The sequence below is a fragment of the Cydia splendana genome, chromosome 13 (assembly GCF_910591565.1).
Source record: "Cydia splendana chromosome 13, ilCydSple1.2, whole genome shotgun sequence".
NCBI classification, from domain to species: Eukaryota; Metazoa; Arthropoda; class Insecta; order Lepidoptera; family Tortricidae; genus Cydia; species Cydia splendana.
In genome coordinates this window covers 12,911,376-12,927,744 of record NC_085972.1, presented here as the reverse complement: position 1 = coordinate 12,927,744, position 16,369 = coordinate 12,911,376, and the positions used below count along the sequence as shown (strand labels likewise).

General features: G+C 37.6%; 1 protein-coding gene across 2 annotated transcripts in view; it reads right to left on the bottom strand.

The window, feature by feature from the left end:
* LOC134796083 (dual oxidase) overlaps window positions 1-16,369 on the bottom strand; it is a 61,380-nt gene that overhangs the window by 14,353 nt on the left and 30,658 nt on the right. Inside the window, exons 4-15 of one of the 2 annotated variants that reach the window (XM_063768020.1) lie at window positions 8,893-9,054; window positions 8,013-8,200; window positions 4,609-4,692; window positions 4,117-4,231; window positions 3,617-3,783; window positions 2,854-3,090; window positions 2,279-2,475; window positions 1,809-1,942; window positions 1,419-1,533; window positions 1,036-1,237; window positions 502-655; window positions 1-37 (exon numbers count right to left, since the gene is read on the bottom strand). The exon at window positions 1-37 is cut by the window's left edge and continues 133 nt beyond it. In XM_063768020.1, coding sequence (XP_063624090.1) covers window positions 1-37; window positions 502-655; window positions 1,036-1,237; window positions 1,419-1,533; window positions 1,809-1,942; window positions 2,279-2,475; window positions 2,854-3,090; window positions 3,617-3,783; window positions 4,117-4,231; window positions 4,609-4,692; window positions 8,013-8,200; window positions 8,893-9,054 — 1,792 coding nt within the window. Of the gene's footprint in view, window positions 38-501; window positions 656-1,035; window positions 1,238-1,418; window positions 1,534-1,808; window positions 1,943-2,278; window positions 2,476-2,853; window positions 3,091-3,616; window positions 3,784-4,116; window positions 4,232-4,608; window positions 4,693-8,012; window positions 8,201-8,892; window positions 9,055-16,369 lie in introns of those variants that run through there. The other variant, XM_063768021.1, reaches the window with a different exon arrangement.

Sequence of the window (16,369 nt, the reverse complement as noted above, 5' to 3'; positions counted from 1 at the left end):
TGCACCCATTCGCGGCAAACCATCTTGTCAACTGAACCTATTTAAAAATAAAATGATTGCTTCGATTATAAATTATCTTTAAATATGTTAAAAATACAGGGTAATTTTTGGACCGTTAGCCATATTGTGGGAGGTGATTAGGTAGGTCATACTGAACAACTTTTTCTATGCGACCAACCCCGAAATCCCAAAAAAAATTGGCCTTCCCATAGAAAACGTCGACATCCACTCGACCAAAATGTATGAAACGGCCAAAAAAATTTTTGTGATTTCGAAGTTGGTCCCATAGTAAAAGTTGTTCAGTATGGCCTACCTAATCACCTTGCACAATATGGCTAACAGTCCAAACATTACCGTGTATTTTATGGCTCCTCTACACGAATGGCCAACGCCGGCCAATCCAAGGGACGCATTTATGCATTAGAGGGAGCAAGTGATATTGCTATCTCAGTCTACCGCATTCGGGTAGAGGAGCCATTACCTTGCATTATTTTTATGTACCTTTCTGGTGCGAATTCTTGATTTGCTCCTGCTGTATCTTGAGCTTGCGTCGTCGGCTGTTCTGTAACTTCACCACGCCGTATCCTGCACCGGCGCACAATATTGGCACGAACACCAGCGCCAGGCACGTGTAGATGTACGCGAACTCGTTTCCCTGTGGATGACAACAGTAAGGTTAGGGTTGAAGCTATTGAAAATAACAAACATCTGTAATAATATTCCGGACCCGAGTCCAATGGTATAATTGGTTCAATGGTAACTCATTTTACGAGTCACTCTAGTATTATTTGTTTTATTATACCACATCAGTGGCAGACAAGTATACGGTCCATCGCACAAGGTTTGATGGTACGCAGTCACCGTAGTCTATAGATGCGTGCAACTTCGGGTGTGTTACAAGCGTGTTATCTGTATACTTCAAGGAATAAAACATGCACTTTGAAATTCTAAGAAACTTTTAAATTTTAAAGTATGATTTATTTTGCTGTAAATAACTTAAGTTGGTAATTATTCTCATAGCGAGTAAATAGGTACCTCGAAATAATCGTAGCCTCTAAGGTACTTGCAGGGCGCGAGTTTAGACGCATTGAGCTGGTAGGGTTGCGGGCACGGATCACCGGCGTTCCAGTGAAACACGTCTCGTTGGATGTCGTGCGGCCCCACCGCGGTGCTGTTCACTATGATGTCCCATAGGGTGATGTGTCGGAGCTCGTCTATCTCGTCTTGGGTGAATATTCTGGAACATAAGGCATGGTTTGGTTTGCACTAAATTACGTGTTGTTTTATTCCGTTCCGTGGATTTTCTCAGTTTATGTAGATACTTCTCTTAATCTTTATTGTCACTATTTCAGTCGGAAAAATAAAAGTAACCTACATTTTGACTTAAATCTGACGTAGACTCTAACATTAAAGCTTACCCATTTTGGTTGTTTTCGAACCAGAATCTATCAGCGTCTCGAATTCTTGTAAATTGATCAATGATTATTGCCCTGAATAGTTCACCAGGATGTCCAGTTGACTCTAACATTCCACCTGTAAGAATAAGCATAATTGCGATAAAATTAAATCCAGCTACTTGCGCTAATATTATGTTAACGCAAACTCTTTTCAAGGAGATCTATGAAAGGATTAAGTTTGCCTTCGAAGTTACTAATGATCTGCATTTTTCTCGTGTGTCACTTTACAACTACATACTAATTAAGCAGGTTGTAAGAACATACATTTTCAATCATGTACTCCTGAACGGGTTTCGTGGGATACGCCTAGAGTTTTTTGCAAGTAACTCTTAAAACTGGATTGTTTCTTACCTATATAGACGTCAATGTTATCAAGGCGACCTTCGTAAACTTGAATCAGTCGCTGGAGGAGTTCAGGGTTATGTTCAAATAACTCAGGGTTAATCTCATTAAACGTCTTCACTTTCTTCAAACCAAAGTATTCCCTGTAAACAGAAAACTAAATAAATAAAATAGATCTTATTTCTGAAGTACTTACTAACTATACCTACCTACATACACATATTTTGTTTTATCCGAGATATGCTTAGGTTGCGAACCTGCCGAGGTTTCCCCAAAACTATATGACGGATTTAATATGCTTTAATTTCAGGCACCTTGTTGGGTGCGGGATAGAATTAAACTGGCTATCTGCTTGTGTTTTCCATTGTGGCTTATAAAAGGCACTTAAGGATATCTTTTAACAGCTTGGTCTCAATATTAATCAATGTAGTCCAAGAGACTGTTGACCCTGATGTCATGATGATCCATTATGAGTGTACCTGGCGGTATTGTAGTCTGGGAGTCCGTTGTCCCTGCCTCGCATGATGTTGAGCGCGCCGAGATCCCGTCGCGAGAACTCCATCGGCCCGAACAAGTTGTCGCGAACATCTGAACAAAGCAGCGCATCTTCACGCTCCGACAGCTGCGACGCCATACCCATCAGCACTTCTTCTATTGGAACTTGCGACATCACGTCCTGAAAACATGTCGCGGGATCGTTACACAGATACTAGTATCAGCTTGTAATCGTAAGTTTTTGTTGCCATTACTATTATTATTACCCACTTATTTTTCTTATGCTTTATGTCTGGCGCCAGTGCTTGCGCAGTGTTTGTACACCTAAAGTTAATAATATAATCTATGGTCAATCAAATACTCCACTAAGTCTGAGTTCTGACACAGCTTGAAAGGGTTCTGCCGGAGCTGTCCTCCCGGTGTCCGCTACCTGCGATAGTTTCCATCACGCAGCAGGATAGCTAGTAGGATTAGCTCGTGATCAACATGGAATAGGTAACTAATAAATATAGGGGTATAGGTAACTATCAAGAAGTGGCTTAAGAGCTTTTGGACTTACGTTGCCATCCCACCAAGTCTGACATAATCTGATAGCGTCATGGCCTCCTGGAGCTCGGCTGTAGCGGCAGTTTCTGTCACGAAGTAGAATGGCTGGCGGGACCAGTGTGTGGCCAAAACGGAAGGCGGCCGTAGCGAACGCGTGTGACACGCCCGGAGCCACCTCGGCTCTGTAGCCCTTGTACGATGGAATTGGGACGCCGAGGAACGCTGGCACGTATTCGTAAAGGATAATGTTCTGAAAATAATAAATAACTTAATTACCTAATGATAAAAGGTTGCAAGTACGGGGTGTTTCCACTAAATAGAGCTTATTCCTCGGTACGGAGCGAAACACGGCGCGTTTTTCGACTTAAAATATGTGAAAACGTTCTTTATATATGTAGTAGTTGGAACAAATATATCTACTCAAATGTAATCGTTATCGTAAATAATACTTTTGCTTCTAGCCACCATTATAAGTTGTCAAAAGATTTTTTATTATCATACATTGATTGTTGTAAAGCTGTTTTAAGTCTAAGTCCAAAATAAAATATGGCAATACCGTTGAGTAATCAAGGAAAGAACAAGAAAGAAAGAAAAAAACATGATCTCGAATTTTGACGTGCAGGGTAATTACCTGTAAAGTGGCAATGAAGATTCTCCTGGCCCACTAGAAGAGCTACTTGTCGCTCCAGTCGGGGTGCTGGCGATCGACGCACGCGGCGACCACGTTGTGCCAACTAAAGAGCAGGATCCTGAATGTCGTCATGGTGATTATTTACCTGTAAACTCGCGATGACGATTCTCCTGGCTCGCTGGAAGAGCTGCTCGTCGCTCCAGTCGGGGTGTTGGCGGTAGACGCGCGCGGCGACCACGTTGTGCCAGCGCAGGAGTAGAATGCCAAACGTTACCATGGCTGGGTTTTGATTTGTTCGGGGATCTCCTAGTACTGGAATTTAGATAAAAGGGTTGGAATACCTAATGTTGTCAGATCTTTTAAATGAAGAGTTAAGTAGCAAAAGTGAAGATATCGTGTTCATAAGTTGTAAGATTCGTTGCGCACGTGGTCTTGAGGGTATTTTTTTATTCGGGCGCGGTGTTGCAGTTAAAACGTCGAACGTTATTATCCGTTATTTTTTTACTCAACTAACTTACGTTAAATTTATAAAAGAGTTGCTCGTTGATTATGGTACCCTAAAACTGAGCGAGAGGCCAACTTAACTCTGGCTATCAAATTGGATGCTCAAAAATGTTGACTGGTTTTTAATAATATTGGACTTACGAAATAGCCTTTCGGGGCTCAACATTCGCATGTAGTGTGGAACTGGATTGTTGAAGAGCGGCACTCTTTTTGTATTACGTAAGGGCATTCCTCCCTCGCTGGCTAAGCTTCCATTCTGTAAATGAAAAAGCAGTTTAGCAAAAACGTTTTTGTCATAAACGATAAATTTAAAGCAGGCTATTGAATTTGCATTCGTACTTGCCTTCTGCACAGTACGCACTTTGCTGCTAAATTATTTAAAATTATAAGATTTTAACTAATACTGTTTAAACATCTGAAAGCACTATTGATGCCAAGGCATATCGTATTTAAAAAAAGGGGAAATAGGACCCAAGAATAAATATGCATTTCTAGAATTAAGATTAGAAAGCCGAGTGTGTGAAAGGCAATGTGAGTTAACAATAGCATGAGATTTTTAGTCAGTAATACATGAAAACAGTTATATGTATGTGTATGAGTACGTAAAGATGCAGGCGTGGCTGCTGGTGGCACCTGAAATGACCTCATTGCATTCACCCACGCCTCGCTCGTGCTGTACACGAAGCTACCGTCGATCCACGACGTTATTTGGTTAATCTGAAACAATACACATTTATATTCAGTTATTAATGTTCGTTAATAAAAGGAGTCAAAGCTAAGATAAGAACCTGAATAACAAATGTTCAGAGAGAAATGGAAGAGCCGGTGTCTCAACTACAGGACGCAGTGAAACTACGAGTAGTGTCATTACATAATTGAGAAATTTGATTCCTCACCAGTGAAAACGTAATGCGTGTTCAAAATTTAGAATAAAATATCTTATCTTAGTAATTGGTGTTCATATTTGAAGTGTGTAGATTCGATAGATAGGTAATTTAAAATGAATGTTTTTAACAATAAAGGATGACTCACGTTAGACCAGGCCGTGTTCGGGCCGGAGCCTCCTGAGCATCGTTTTCTATGGAAAGCATCACATGATCGCCTGTCATGTCATAGAAAAGTAAGCCCCGAAAGCTCCGGCCCGGACACGGCCCGGTCTAACATGAGTCATCCTTAAGTGCCACTATAGATTAACTGCAATGTGCAATCGAAACTGACTGTAGAATGTGAACCACTGCAGAGGCCATATGGCGGCCTTTAGTTTCATTTTGCAGTCAGTCTTTATAGCAGGTCTTTGGAGTTACCTACTAAAAAAATCTTTAATTAGCCTAATAATTAAAAAAAAAACAATTACCTATTATGATAATAGGTATAAATTAAATGCCAACATATAAAAAAATCATGTAAGAGATACAAATATCACCACGTAATCATCACAAGGTAAAGAGTGTTAAAATGCCATGAATAAATCATTCGTAATTTATTGCTATATTAAGCCTAGATCTTGCGCAAACTGTAATTACCACAGGTGTAAGGAGATGACTGAGATGAGCGGATTTGGGTTAGACTTGGTCATTATTGAAGAGCTATAAAAGCTGCGTTTAAATCAGTTTACAACCAGAACTTACTAGCAAATCTGTTACTATTCTTAGAAACCTCGTATCTCAATACTGCTTCGATACTAAAATACGAGCATTGTTTATAGTAGGTATTGTTACTTACAACATTTTGGTTGTTGTTGGAGCAAATGGCTAGGGCCGATGATTTGACTCCTACGAGTTCACCAATCCAGTCATTAATAGTTGATTTAATTGCCTAATGGCTGCAAAACGTTTTATATCGACCTTATGGGTGGTACGAATGAGACTTGGATTTAAAAAGTATATCTACCATTTATACAAGCCAAAAATAAATAAGTACCTACTTAGTTAAACAATCTGTGTGAACGATCAGCATATGAGTTGGTTGCTTTTATTTGCAGCTGATGCAACTAATACAGATTAAGCGTCTTACTATTATTTTGCAATTTTTTATTTTTAATGCTAACAAGTTAGCACATAGCCCATTAAAATAACATGGTGCCAATGACCAAACATTATGTAAGTTAAGTACATAATTGTTTTAAAAGCATACTTTAGGTATTTTTTTAATAGTTCTTGCAAAAGGGCTAAGTAATAAGTGAGTATGATTGTTATATAGTGCATTTTCAAGGTAAAGCGCTAATAAATAAAAATACAATATTTAAGAAACAAAGTGCATTCTAACAGCGTCTAATTTAGAAGATAACGGATTATGGCTTTACGGCACGCTCTAATAATCAGCTGCGAAGGGCGAAGAGCTTCTTCGCTACGCGTATGTTTCAAGTTTATAGTTCTTTGACAGTTGCAGCACGGAGATGTAAAGACATTTTTTTTTCTCTTTGTTCACTAAAGCTAAAAAAACAACATAAGTACCTACAGCAGTGAAACGAAAGGCAGGTAACAAAAGGTCTTATCGTGAAAATGAAAATGATAAGTAAAACTAGTTAAAAACAAGTGAGAAAAAAATAAGAATCAGAAAGATTACAATTTACAAGATACTCTAAGGGCATATACACATTAATTTTGCCGGTAAGCTGAAAAAATAACAGGCCAAGATTCCGCCGCCAGCCGCGAGCGTCGCGATGCGATACCGACAATGGACGGCGATTACCGCAGAATGCTAATTATCCGTGTCATGACTGGTTGCCGACACCTCCGCGGTGTTCAACTAATTTACGGCGTGTTGGCGTGATTTTTTTTTAAAGATAACCGGCGCTGGGTTTACTGTCCAGAATAAGTTTTCAGAATGAATAGTGTCTTCAATATCACCTTTTAAACTTTGTATTTAATGACATTGGCTTTGTTTTATCGTTTTTTTTATGCATTGTGTTTTAAATTAAAGTATTTCCACGAGTCAGTGCGTTTCTGCTGGATATCGATGAATGGCGACGTACGTATAATAAAATTCTTAATTTTGTATCTTTAAATAGGTATGAATTTAAAGGAGTTGAAGTGTGCTGGGCCCATAACCTGTAGATTTTTGGGCGAAAAAGAATCTATGATAGATGAGTAATGAAGATATATTATCCGAGAAATTCACCGAATACAAATTTTGATCTATTTAGATGGGAAGCTGAAATGAGTGTATCAGCATTAGCACGGAAACAAAGGCTATTCATAGTATTCAAAACTTACGATCCATGCGCCTTTATGCGGTAACTGACAAACAAGATTCTCGCGGTTACGAAGTACATCAGGATATTTCTGTCATTACAATGTCATGGATTTTTTGGAATTTTTTATTAACATTCATTTGTCACAAAACAAACTTAATCGAACCGAATTATATTCTAGTATAAAACAAAGAGTGTTGCGGTTGTTGGACGAATTACAACAAATAAGCGTGGCTTATGCAAAAGATTTCGTCAAAAAAAAGTCCATGTACCCCGCGGCTCAGTCGCTGCAGAAAGTAGTCTTGAGAGACGACTCCTTTATGCAAGTTAGCTGTAACCTTTCCCTTCCGTGTCCTTTACCCATCATAATATTGACAATTAAGTGTCAGTAAAATTGACTCTTCATACCGGATGACTAAATTAACTGCACGAAAGTTTTGAGTTCATCTTGTTAACATGTTTATGCAAATAACAGTATGATGGAGATAAAAACTCCATATATGTTATATTTAATTAAGTAAAGAATTGTTTAAGATAAAGAGTTTATTCATTGACTATACAAACAGTATATTAAAAGTTTCTTTTGCATCTACGAGTATTGGTATAAGAGCAGAAGATTGTGTATAAATATAAGTACTCGTAGTTGGATTTATGCCAAATTAAGAACGATATGAAGTTCATTTTGCGCTGCTTCTTTATCATAATGAGCTCTATTTCAATATGAAACATTTAACAACACATTTGATAGATAAATCGGGGGATTTATAGGGGTATTGTGAATCTCCCCGTGTGGATACCCTAAAAATAAATATATCTACTCAATTTTACCGTAAGTGAAACTTACTTGTTCTCTAGGACTATTAGGGCTCTGCCCCGTATTCCTGTCGTAGGCGGCACGCAAGAAGGGCATATGTTTGACGCCCTCGCAGTCAGGGTCGTACATGTGGTCGCACTTCTCCACGGGGATACGGTGATGCTCGATGGGACATCCTGACTCCGATGCCATCACGATCTCTCCTGTCACGACCTGACCTGTACAAAAATATTATTAACAAATTAGAGGAAATATGAAGGAGCACTGGTAGATCCCAACGCCCTGTGACCATTTCACGGCACTGTGTATCTGTATACCCTCCCGTTTTCTCAGCTTGATATCCCTCATTCTTGGTTTACGAATTGTACATTTATGTGTATGTTCCGCGAATGGTACCTACGAAGTTTGCGATAAAAAAGCTTATAATTCATGTTTAGATACATATTATTAATTTATTCAGTTTCAATGCAACATGTTTGCCACCTGCGGCGTTGAATTCCAAATTGAACAGCAACCGATTAAAACTCCTGCTGTGAATTGAATGCTGTCTAAAAACTATTTGTAATGTTTATCTCGTGACAAAATGTATGTTGACTTAGACGATGCGAGAACTTTTGATCGGTCGGTTGAATTGGACGTATTTAACCAACAGTCCCCAATGTAACTAAAATCGCATGCGAGTTCGCGCGCCGTCTAAATCAGCCCTAAGTGTCATCGCATATGGAAAAAAATTGCAAGCCAACAGTCGCAATTATAACTTCGGCATCAATACAAATACATATTCGATGCAGCACCTTATTTTGTGCCGTTCTTTACGTACTGTAGATGACATTCGTGGGGCTTTAACTGTGGGCTAAATATAGGTAATAAATATATTCAAGAGGACTCTCAGTGCCTTAGAGACACTTACCAAAAAATGCGAGTAAAGCAGTTCGGTTGGCCATTGATGGTAGGCCATCCTGCCCGCGCATGAAGATCTTGGAGAGCGTTCGGGCGCCGGGCCGGTCGACGCCCGCCATCATGTACACTCCATCTGCGTATGACGCTGGCGTCTTGCGGATGAGTCGGCTATCTGAGAACAAAACAAATGAATTGAAGAAGGCATTGCAATCTAATTGCGTAATTGGTTTAGAGCGACTAGCTAGCTTACACGAGTTTACCAAAATTACCTTAGGAGGAGCAAAGGGACCTAAACGTTAGAGATTGTATGAGTGTACGGCAACTGAATGTCGTGGACGTTGACAATTTATTTAAAAGAGATTGCATATATTTTCATATTTACATTTAGGCCCCCTACCTACGTTTTTATGATAATCGAACCTTTCGCAGCCGTGACCGTGAAAGGCCGCGGTATGGTATAAAAGAGCTCACTGTGTTGATTTTTTTTTCTTTTTTTTTGATGCATTGAGTTGATGCATTTCGAAGTTGCACTTAATACGGTTCGCATGAGTCGATGTACTTGGCAAATTATACAAATAACACCCAAGAAGTCCAGTCCTAGGTGAAAAAAATCAGCATTATAAAATTAAAAAATTGTCATTGGTTTATTCATACGAATTGACCTCCTAATATTTAATTAGTTCTTTCGTTTTAGATTAAGTTCGAATTGAGTACGGAGAAATCAAATAACGAGTACCCTACTACCGACTCCAAAATGTCGTAAAAATAGGTACCTACTCGTACATATATTGTATTACGATAGTCTGAAATAAATCTTTGTTTGTAGTGCTTTTACCAAAGAAGGATGATTTAAAAATAACATATTATTAGCCAAAATGCCGCAATAACTTGCGCCCCAATCACGATCACGGGTATGGTGTAATAATCCACCAGTGAAGATATCAGCAATTCAGAACGTCAAGAAGGTAGTAATTGGGTTGAATTATATTGTGGTAAATCAAGTTTGAGTATATGATGTGTATATATAAATAAATAATTATATAAATTGGTATTACTGTAATGATAATGAAGGACGGCAAAATTACAAGTCCAAAAACCTGAATATGCACTTCGTTGTAACTGGAGCAGAATTGCGAAAGAAGAGAAAATTCCAACCGTCAAACAAGGCAAAAATCATTTTTTATATTCGCTTAATACGTTCATGTCACATCAAGATTTAAAGTAGTAATTATAAATAATCGCTTATCTATATTATTGCACCTTGAAATGCCTTATGGCTTTATTTATTTATTCGTTTCGTTATTGCTCTTTATCTCCATACGCACAATATTTCTACTGCCTTCTAGGAATGCTTCTTCCTTTTAAAATAGTCTCAACTAAAGCCGACCACTGACTAACAGGCCGCCGGACGATATCGGCCTGTCAGAACAAAAAATTGACAGTTCCGAACAACTGACCGGCCGATATCGTCCGGCGGACTGTTAGTCAGTGGTCGGCTTAAGTATTTAGTCAATCAGGAAAATCAATGCTATCATAAAGTTTTTTGTCACCGAACGTATTGCCAGCAACTTTGACGGTTATTTGTTAATTTATTCCACGACCGATGCTGCTTCGGTACTTATTAAACATATTTATGATATTTGGGAAAATTCTTGTGATGCAATTGGCATATTTTGTGATCTTTCTAAAGCATTTGATTGTGTGGATCATGGAACGCTCATTTTGAAATTAGAACACTATGATCTGTCAGTAAATGCCCTAAACTTTATGTCTTCTTACCTTAGCAACAGAACACAAACAGTTGTTGTAAACAAAACCCGGTCTAGTGGTACTGTAGTCCAATTAGGAGTGCCACAAGGTTCTATTTTGGGTCCATTCCTGTTTTTGGTTTATATAAATGATTTGCCATGTGTAGTAGAAAATCTTTGTGAAATTGTTCTTTTTGCTGATGACACATCATTACTTTTTAAGGTTGATCGGAAATCTACCGATTACAGTGTAATTAACAGCACACTCGTTAATGTACTTAACTGGTTTACTATGAACAATTTGCTTCTTAATGCTAAGAAAACTAAATGCATTAGATTTTCTTTGCCGAATATTAAACCAGTCGATACTAAGATACTTTTGAATAATGAATGCTTAGAGACGGTAGATAAAGCACTGTTTCTTGGTTTAACATTGGACAAAAATCTACAATGGAGTCCTCATATAAGAACACTAGCAAACAAATTAAGTTCGGCCGCTTACGCTGTGAGGAGAATTAGACAATTGACTAATGTTGAAACAGCTCGCCTTGTTTATTATAGTTATTTTCATAGTGTAATGTCATATGGTATTCTGGTTTGGGGCAAAGCAGCTGACATACAGACTATATTTGTCTTACAAAAGAGAGCCATTCGTTCTATATATAATTTAAGGGTGCGTGAATCATTAAGAGAACTTTTTAAAGAAATTAATATTTTAACTGTAGCTTCCCAATACATATATGATAGTATTATTTATGTTGTTAAGAATCTAGACTCCTTCACTAAGAATTCTGATGTCCATAACTATAATACTAGAAATAAAAACAAGCTTGCTATCAGAAAGTTTCGTGTTCGTAAAGTACAGAAGTCATTCGTTGGGCAATGCATTCATTTTTATAACAAGTAGAGATGGGTAGGGGTGAGTAAATACTGAGTATTTACTCGGTATTTACTTAAAGTACCCGATAAATACCCGTATTTACTCATTTAGGTGGGTAAAAACGATTGCTTATAAAATATTCAAAAAGTGAGATTTAAGAACAAAATTGTCTTTTATTGAAGAGTGCTAACGTGTATTAACAATATGTATAAAATAAAAAGCATAGAGGACGCTTAATTTTGAAAAAAAAAGGTAATTATCAGTGAGAGGCAAATTGTGATAATGCATAGTTAACAATTTTGTTTTAAATAAGAAGGTATTTACTTTAAAAATATGGGACTTAAATTCTATCGATGTTATGGATAACTGCATGTCGCGCAAAAGTGCGTATTTACGCGGCACTTACGACTTTTTATTAAGGGTTTTTATAAAGATAACTCAAAAATGGCTCAACCGAAGATGTTCCAAATATTGTTATTTGTACTCTATTATACGGCTTATCTCTCAATATGTTTTCATAATTTTTCTGAACTTTGGTTCTAAAGTTATAGAGAGATAAACATTATTTTGGCCTTTCGAAACAGTTTTTCCCAAAAATATTCAATTTATCCAAAAATGTTCTTAGAAACATTCCAGTTATTTTTAAAGACCCATTTAATGATGTGCAACACGTTGGTGGTTTCTTTTTTTTTTTGTGACAATTAGTTACATGTATGGAGTGCCCCTTTTAAAAATACATTTCTTACAATTTTGAGTACTTAATCCTGTAGCGGCTTACAAAATACACCCATATTTCAAATTTGTATGCCCCTTTCAGCACTCTAAATAGTTTATACCCACCAATTTGGGTATAAACGAGTAAATACGGGTAAATTGAGTAAATACTGAGTATTTACTCGGAATTTACCCGTGAGTATTTACTCACTACCCATCTCTAATAACAAGTTACCTGAGGATGCTTTAAGATTACCCTTTCCAGCTCTTAAGAATTACTTAAAAAAGTAATTGATATTGAAGGCTTATTACAGAGTCGAGGACTACTTGACAGACAAACATGCATGGTCCAAACCAGAAACTGTAATAACGACAAGTAGCAATTAAAAGCATTGTATTATGTGTAGCCCCACGTTGGGCGCCAAATTGTCACGTAAATATTCCTAGCCCGGCTGTGGGCTTTCCCTGAGGAAACTCACGGACAATTAAAGTTACTAAATTAAATAAAAACTAAATCTTACCAAAAGCTCAAGCAGGTGCTAAACTTATTTCCATCAACATTCAGGGCAATAAAGGACATGAATGAAAGTTAGTTTTTGTGACACATCATTTATTACTAATTCGAACATGGGCAGTTATTCTACATGTAAATCATTAAGCTAGCATAAGCACCTTATTTTAATAATGTCAGACGACAGAGCTGGGTCGTGCCAGAAATGGTTCTAAAATGATTTACAAGCAGACCTATCTAAATTTGTTAGTCCCTAAATTATCATTTGCCATCACATATGATTCTACTAAATTCTTTAACTTTAAATTTGGAAATGCTTCTAGGACGGAAAGAAAGCGTACACCAACCTCATAACACTGTTCCACCAGTTCAAGCCCGACGTGTCATCCTCCGCTGTGCCGGAGCCGATTTGCAGCAGCGGGAATCTGACCCGACACCGCAGAGCAACACCGAAGGACTAAGGTCTCAGTTTGAAAGTGACGTCATCTCCATCCAGCAGAAGAGCGAAATTCTTATGGCGAACTGCTCACCAGACACACTTGAAGTTTTAGGAATATGGACAGACTTCCATACTCTGATATGCGAACTGATTTCACATACGTAGTAACATAAAAACGAAAAAACCCCAGTCAGCTGAAAGAAACAATTCAAGATTAATAACTAGTAGCATGTGCTCTGCTAACCTAAGAGACATTATATGATCTAAGTTTCTCACCAGCTGGAAATTCCTAGAGTGGACTCATCTCACAGCTGTGATACTCCCTCCCACCACATTGTTTTACCAGCAGACTGGAAACAAAGCGAAATGGTCAAACAAAGATTCAACAAGGAGTTGCACCTGAGGACATCCATATATTATCATATTCTACTTACTGTTTGTGGCAAAATAACAACAGCATGAGCTCCCTAGCTCATGGATGCAGCGGCTACTGCATAACCAAGCCTCTGATCGATGCTACCAGAGCATGATGTACTTCGCTTCACTGTTTTATGTATAAAAGATGCCCATCCAGGGCGAAACCCAGCCAGGAAATGATCTCAAACCATTCTGTCCCTGGGATGACACAATCAAAATAACAGTAACTAATGAAATTCATGGAATAATTTTATATGCAAGTATAACCCAAAGAAATAAATCATATTCAATTATTTGAATATATTTCAACCTATTTTGTATTTATAAATTAAGTTTTTGATTTAAATATTTATTAATATTATTCCATAAATTTAGGATTTAATTTGAAGTAGCAACACCATCAGCTTCAATTTGTTTCCTATTGGCAGAGTGCCTGTCATGTATATTGTTGCTACATCAAAGACTTCCTTGCCATAGAACAAAACTACACTATATTCGAGACAATCCTAAAAACGTTAAACTGAGCTAACCATACAAAGTGCCGTGTCACAGAGTTAAAGGTGACTCAGCTCAGGTAAGAAAGCACATTAAATTGTATGAAAGCATCTCATAACAATCAGTCAGATTCATATAATATGTATTCTCATTTCTTTTATTGGTTTTATTTTCTTTTCCTTTTGTAAGAATTTGATATGTTTTCTGAAAGAGCTACGTATTTGTATAAAGTTATGTACTCACTGAGTATAATTGCATGAATACTATAGTAATTTAAATTGTATTTTTCTTACTTACTCGTAATGCATGTTAATTATAAAATGTAATCATGTTTTAAAAAGATGTGTCCCGCCGAGTTTGTTGCCGGTACCATATTGGGATACCCTCCTCCAATTGAGGGGGGATTTAAATCTTCTCGGGGCAGAGGTGTACGGTTGGAGCCGGTAAAGGTTTATTTGACGTTCATAAGCGCATTGTAATATGCCTACTTGAATAAACTATTTTTTATCTTTATCTTTTATCTTATCTTTCCAAATGTTTCCGCAATCGGTCATAGTTCCCGTTATCTCTTGTAATTCTTTTGTACCTACCTACTTATTATGTATTACTAGCGACCCGCCCCGGCTTCACACGGGTTACACAAAACTTTAACAAATTATACACCTAAACCTTCCTCAAGAATAACTCTATTGATAGGTGAAAACCGCATGAAAATCCGTTTCCGTGTTTATCGCGAACACAGACAGACGCGAGGGGGGGACGACGACGACGACGACGACGACAACGACGACGACTTTGTTTTATAAGGTGTAGTGATATTTCATAATTAAAATGTTTCTCCTTATTTGTTGTCGTTGACTCGGAATTTTATCGAGGGTCTACCACGGCGCGCCGCAAGCGATTTTTGGTTTGCCAATAATTCAGAACCCTCTCACCGCCTGTTACCCATTCGGCATGGTTGTTAGTCACGAAAACGCAAATCGAAACTACATATTTAACATTATGGATCTTTAAGCCACAAGCCACAACTTCATCATATTTTATGGATTATTTGTAACGTGTGTACTTACGTACAAAACTCAATTTAGTAAAAATATATATTACGTTGTTCCATATAAGCAAAGATATAAGTAAAACAAGCAATAAATATGTGATCGGTCTCCGATATAATCTATCCAATGAGTGCATTAAAAATGCGTTTAGAGTTGGGATATCACTGTAACATTGTTTTATACGAGTAATATACAAATTAAACGATAATAAGGACCGATACCTAAATTAGAAACGTCTTCCTACGTACACTTTTTGTTTGGATATGAAGGCTGAAGGAACAATTTAAATGTATCTCAATTTCCAAAGGGCTTCCATTTACATTATGCAAATAAATAAATCACGTTATTTGCGTTCGTCTTACTTAACCGCTAGCGAGGTGATATGTCTTTATCAGCAGAGATCGGAAATAATTAAATAAGATATTATTATGGTAAGTAAATTGGTTTAAAAGGAAAGTGACCATGGGGGTTTTCCATGAGACACTAGAACGTCTAATATTATACGTAAGGAATACTATAATCGAATACTGTATTTCAGTATATTAACACAGTAATGTCGAACGACTGTCTGAATGATTTATAGTTATGGCTGTAGAGCTAATAATTCACAAACGCGTGATTCTATGTCGCAATTTCCAACCACTAGCATGAGCATCGAATTAGGAGCGAGGAGCCTTGCGAGTTTTGGCTCGCAAGCAATGTCTACCTTCATGGCTTCTCATAATTGCCTATCTCTCCAAATTATCAGACGATTCAATAGCATAAATAGCTCACGGCACGATATTCACACGGTTCATGTGTGTTTCTATACGCTGTTAATACATCACACGGCTCTTATATTGATGTTTGTCTAATGACGGATTCAATTTGACGTGGTTGCATCAGTGTGAGGCAATTCGTGCCCTTCTGCATGGTCATACTAAATGACACGGGCCGTACATGCTTGTAGATCTCGCATGACCTTTGTTTGAAGCTGATTAGGTTTAGTGTGGCACGTGGCCTACATCGTTGTTAATATGTATAATTGTTACGAAATATTCTGGTGTGGGCGGTCATGGGTTATTCTCCGTCATGTAGATTAAATGCTCTTTATCGTATGAAAATCTTCATGGAATGGAATAAGATTAAGTGTTATCATTACGCGTAAAATACTTAGAGTTAAACCAAGACATGTCTGCAACGATTTTGATAGCACACGCAGTGCAAGTGTTATTTTAAACGTCAAACTTCT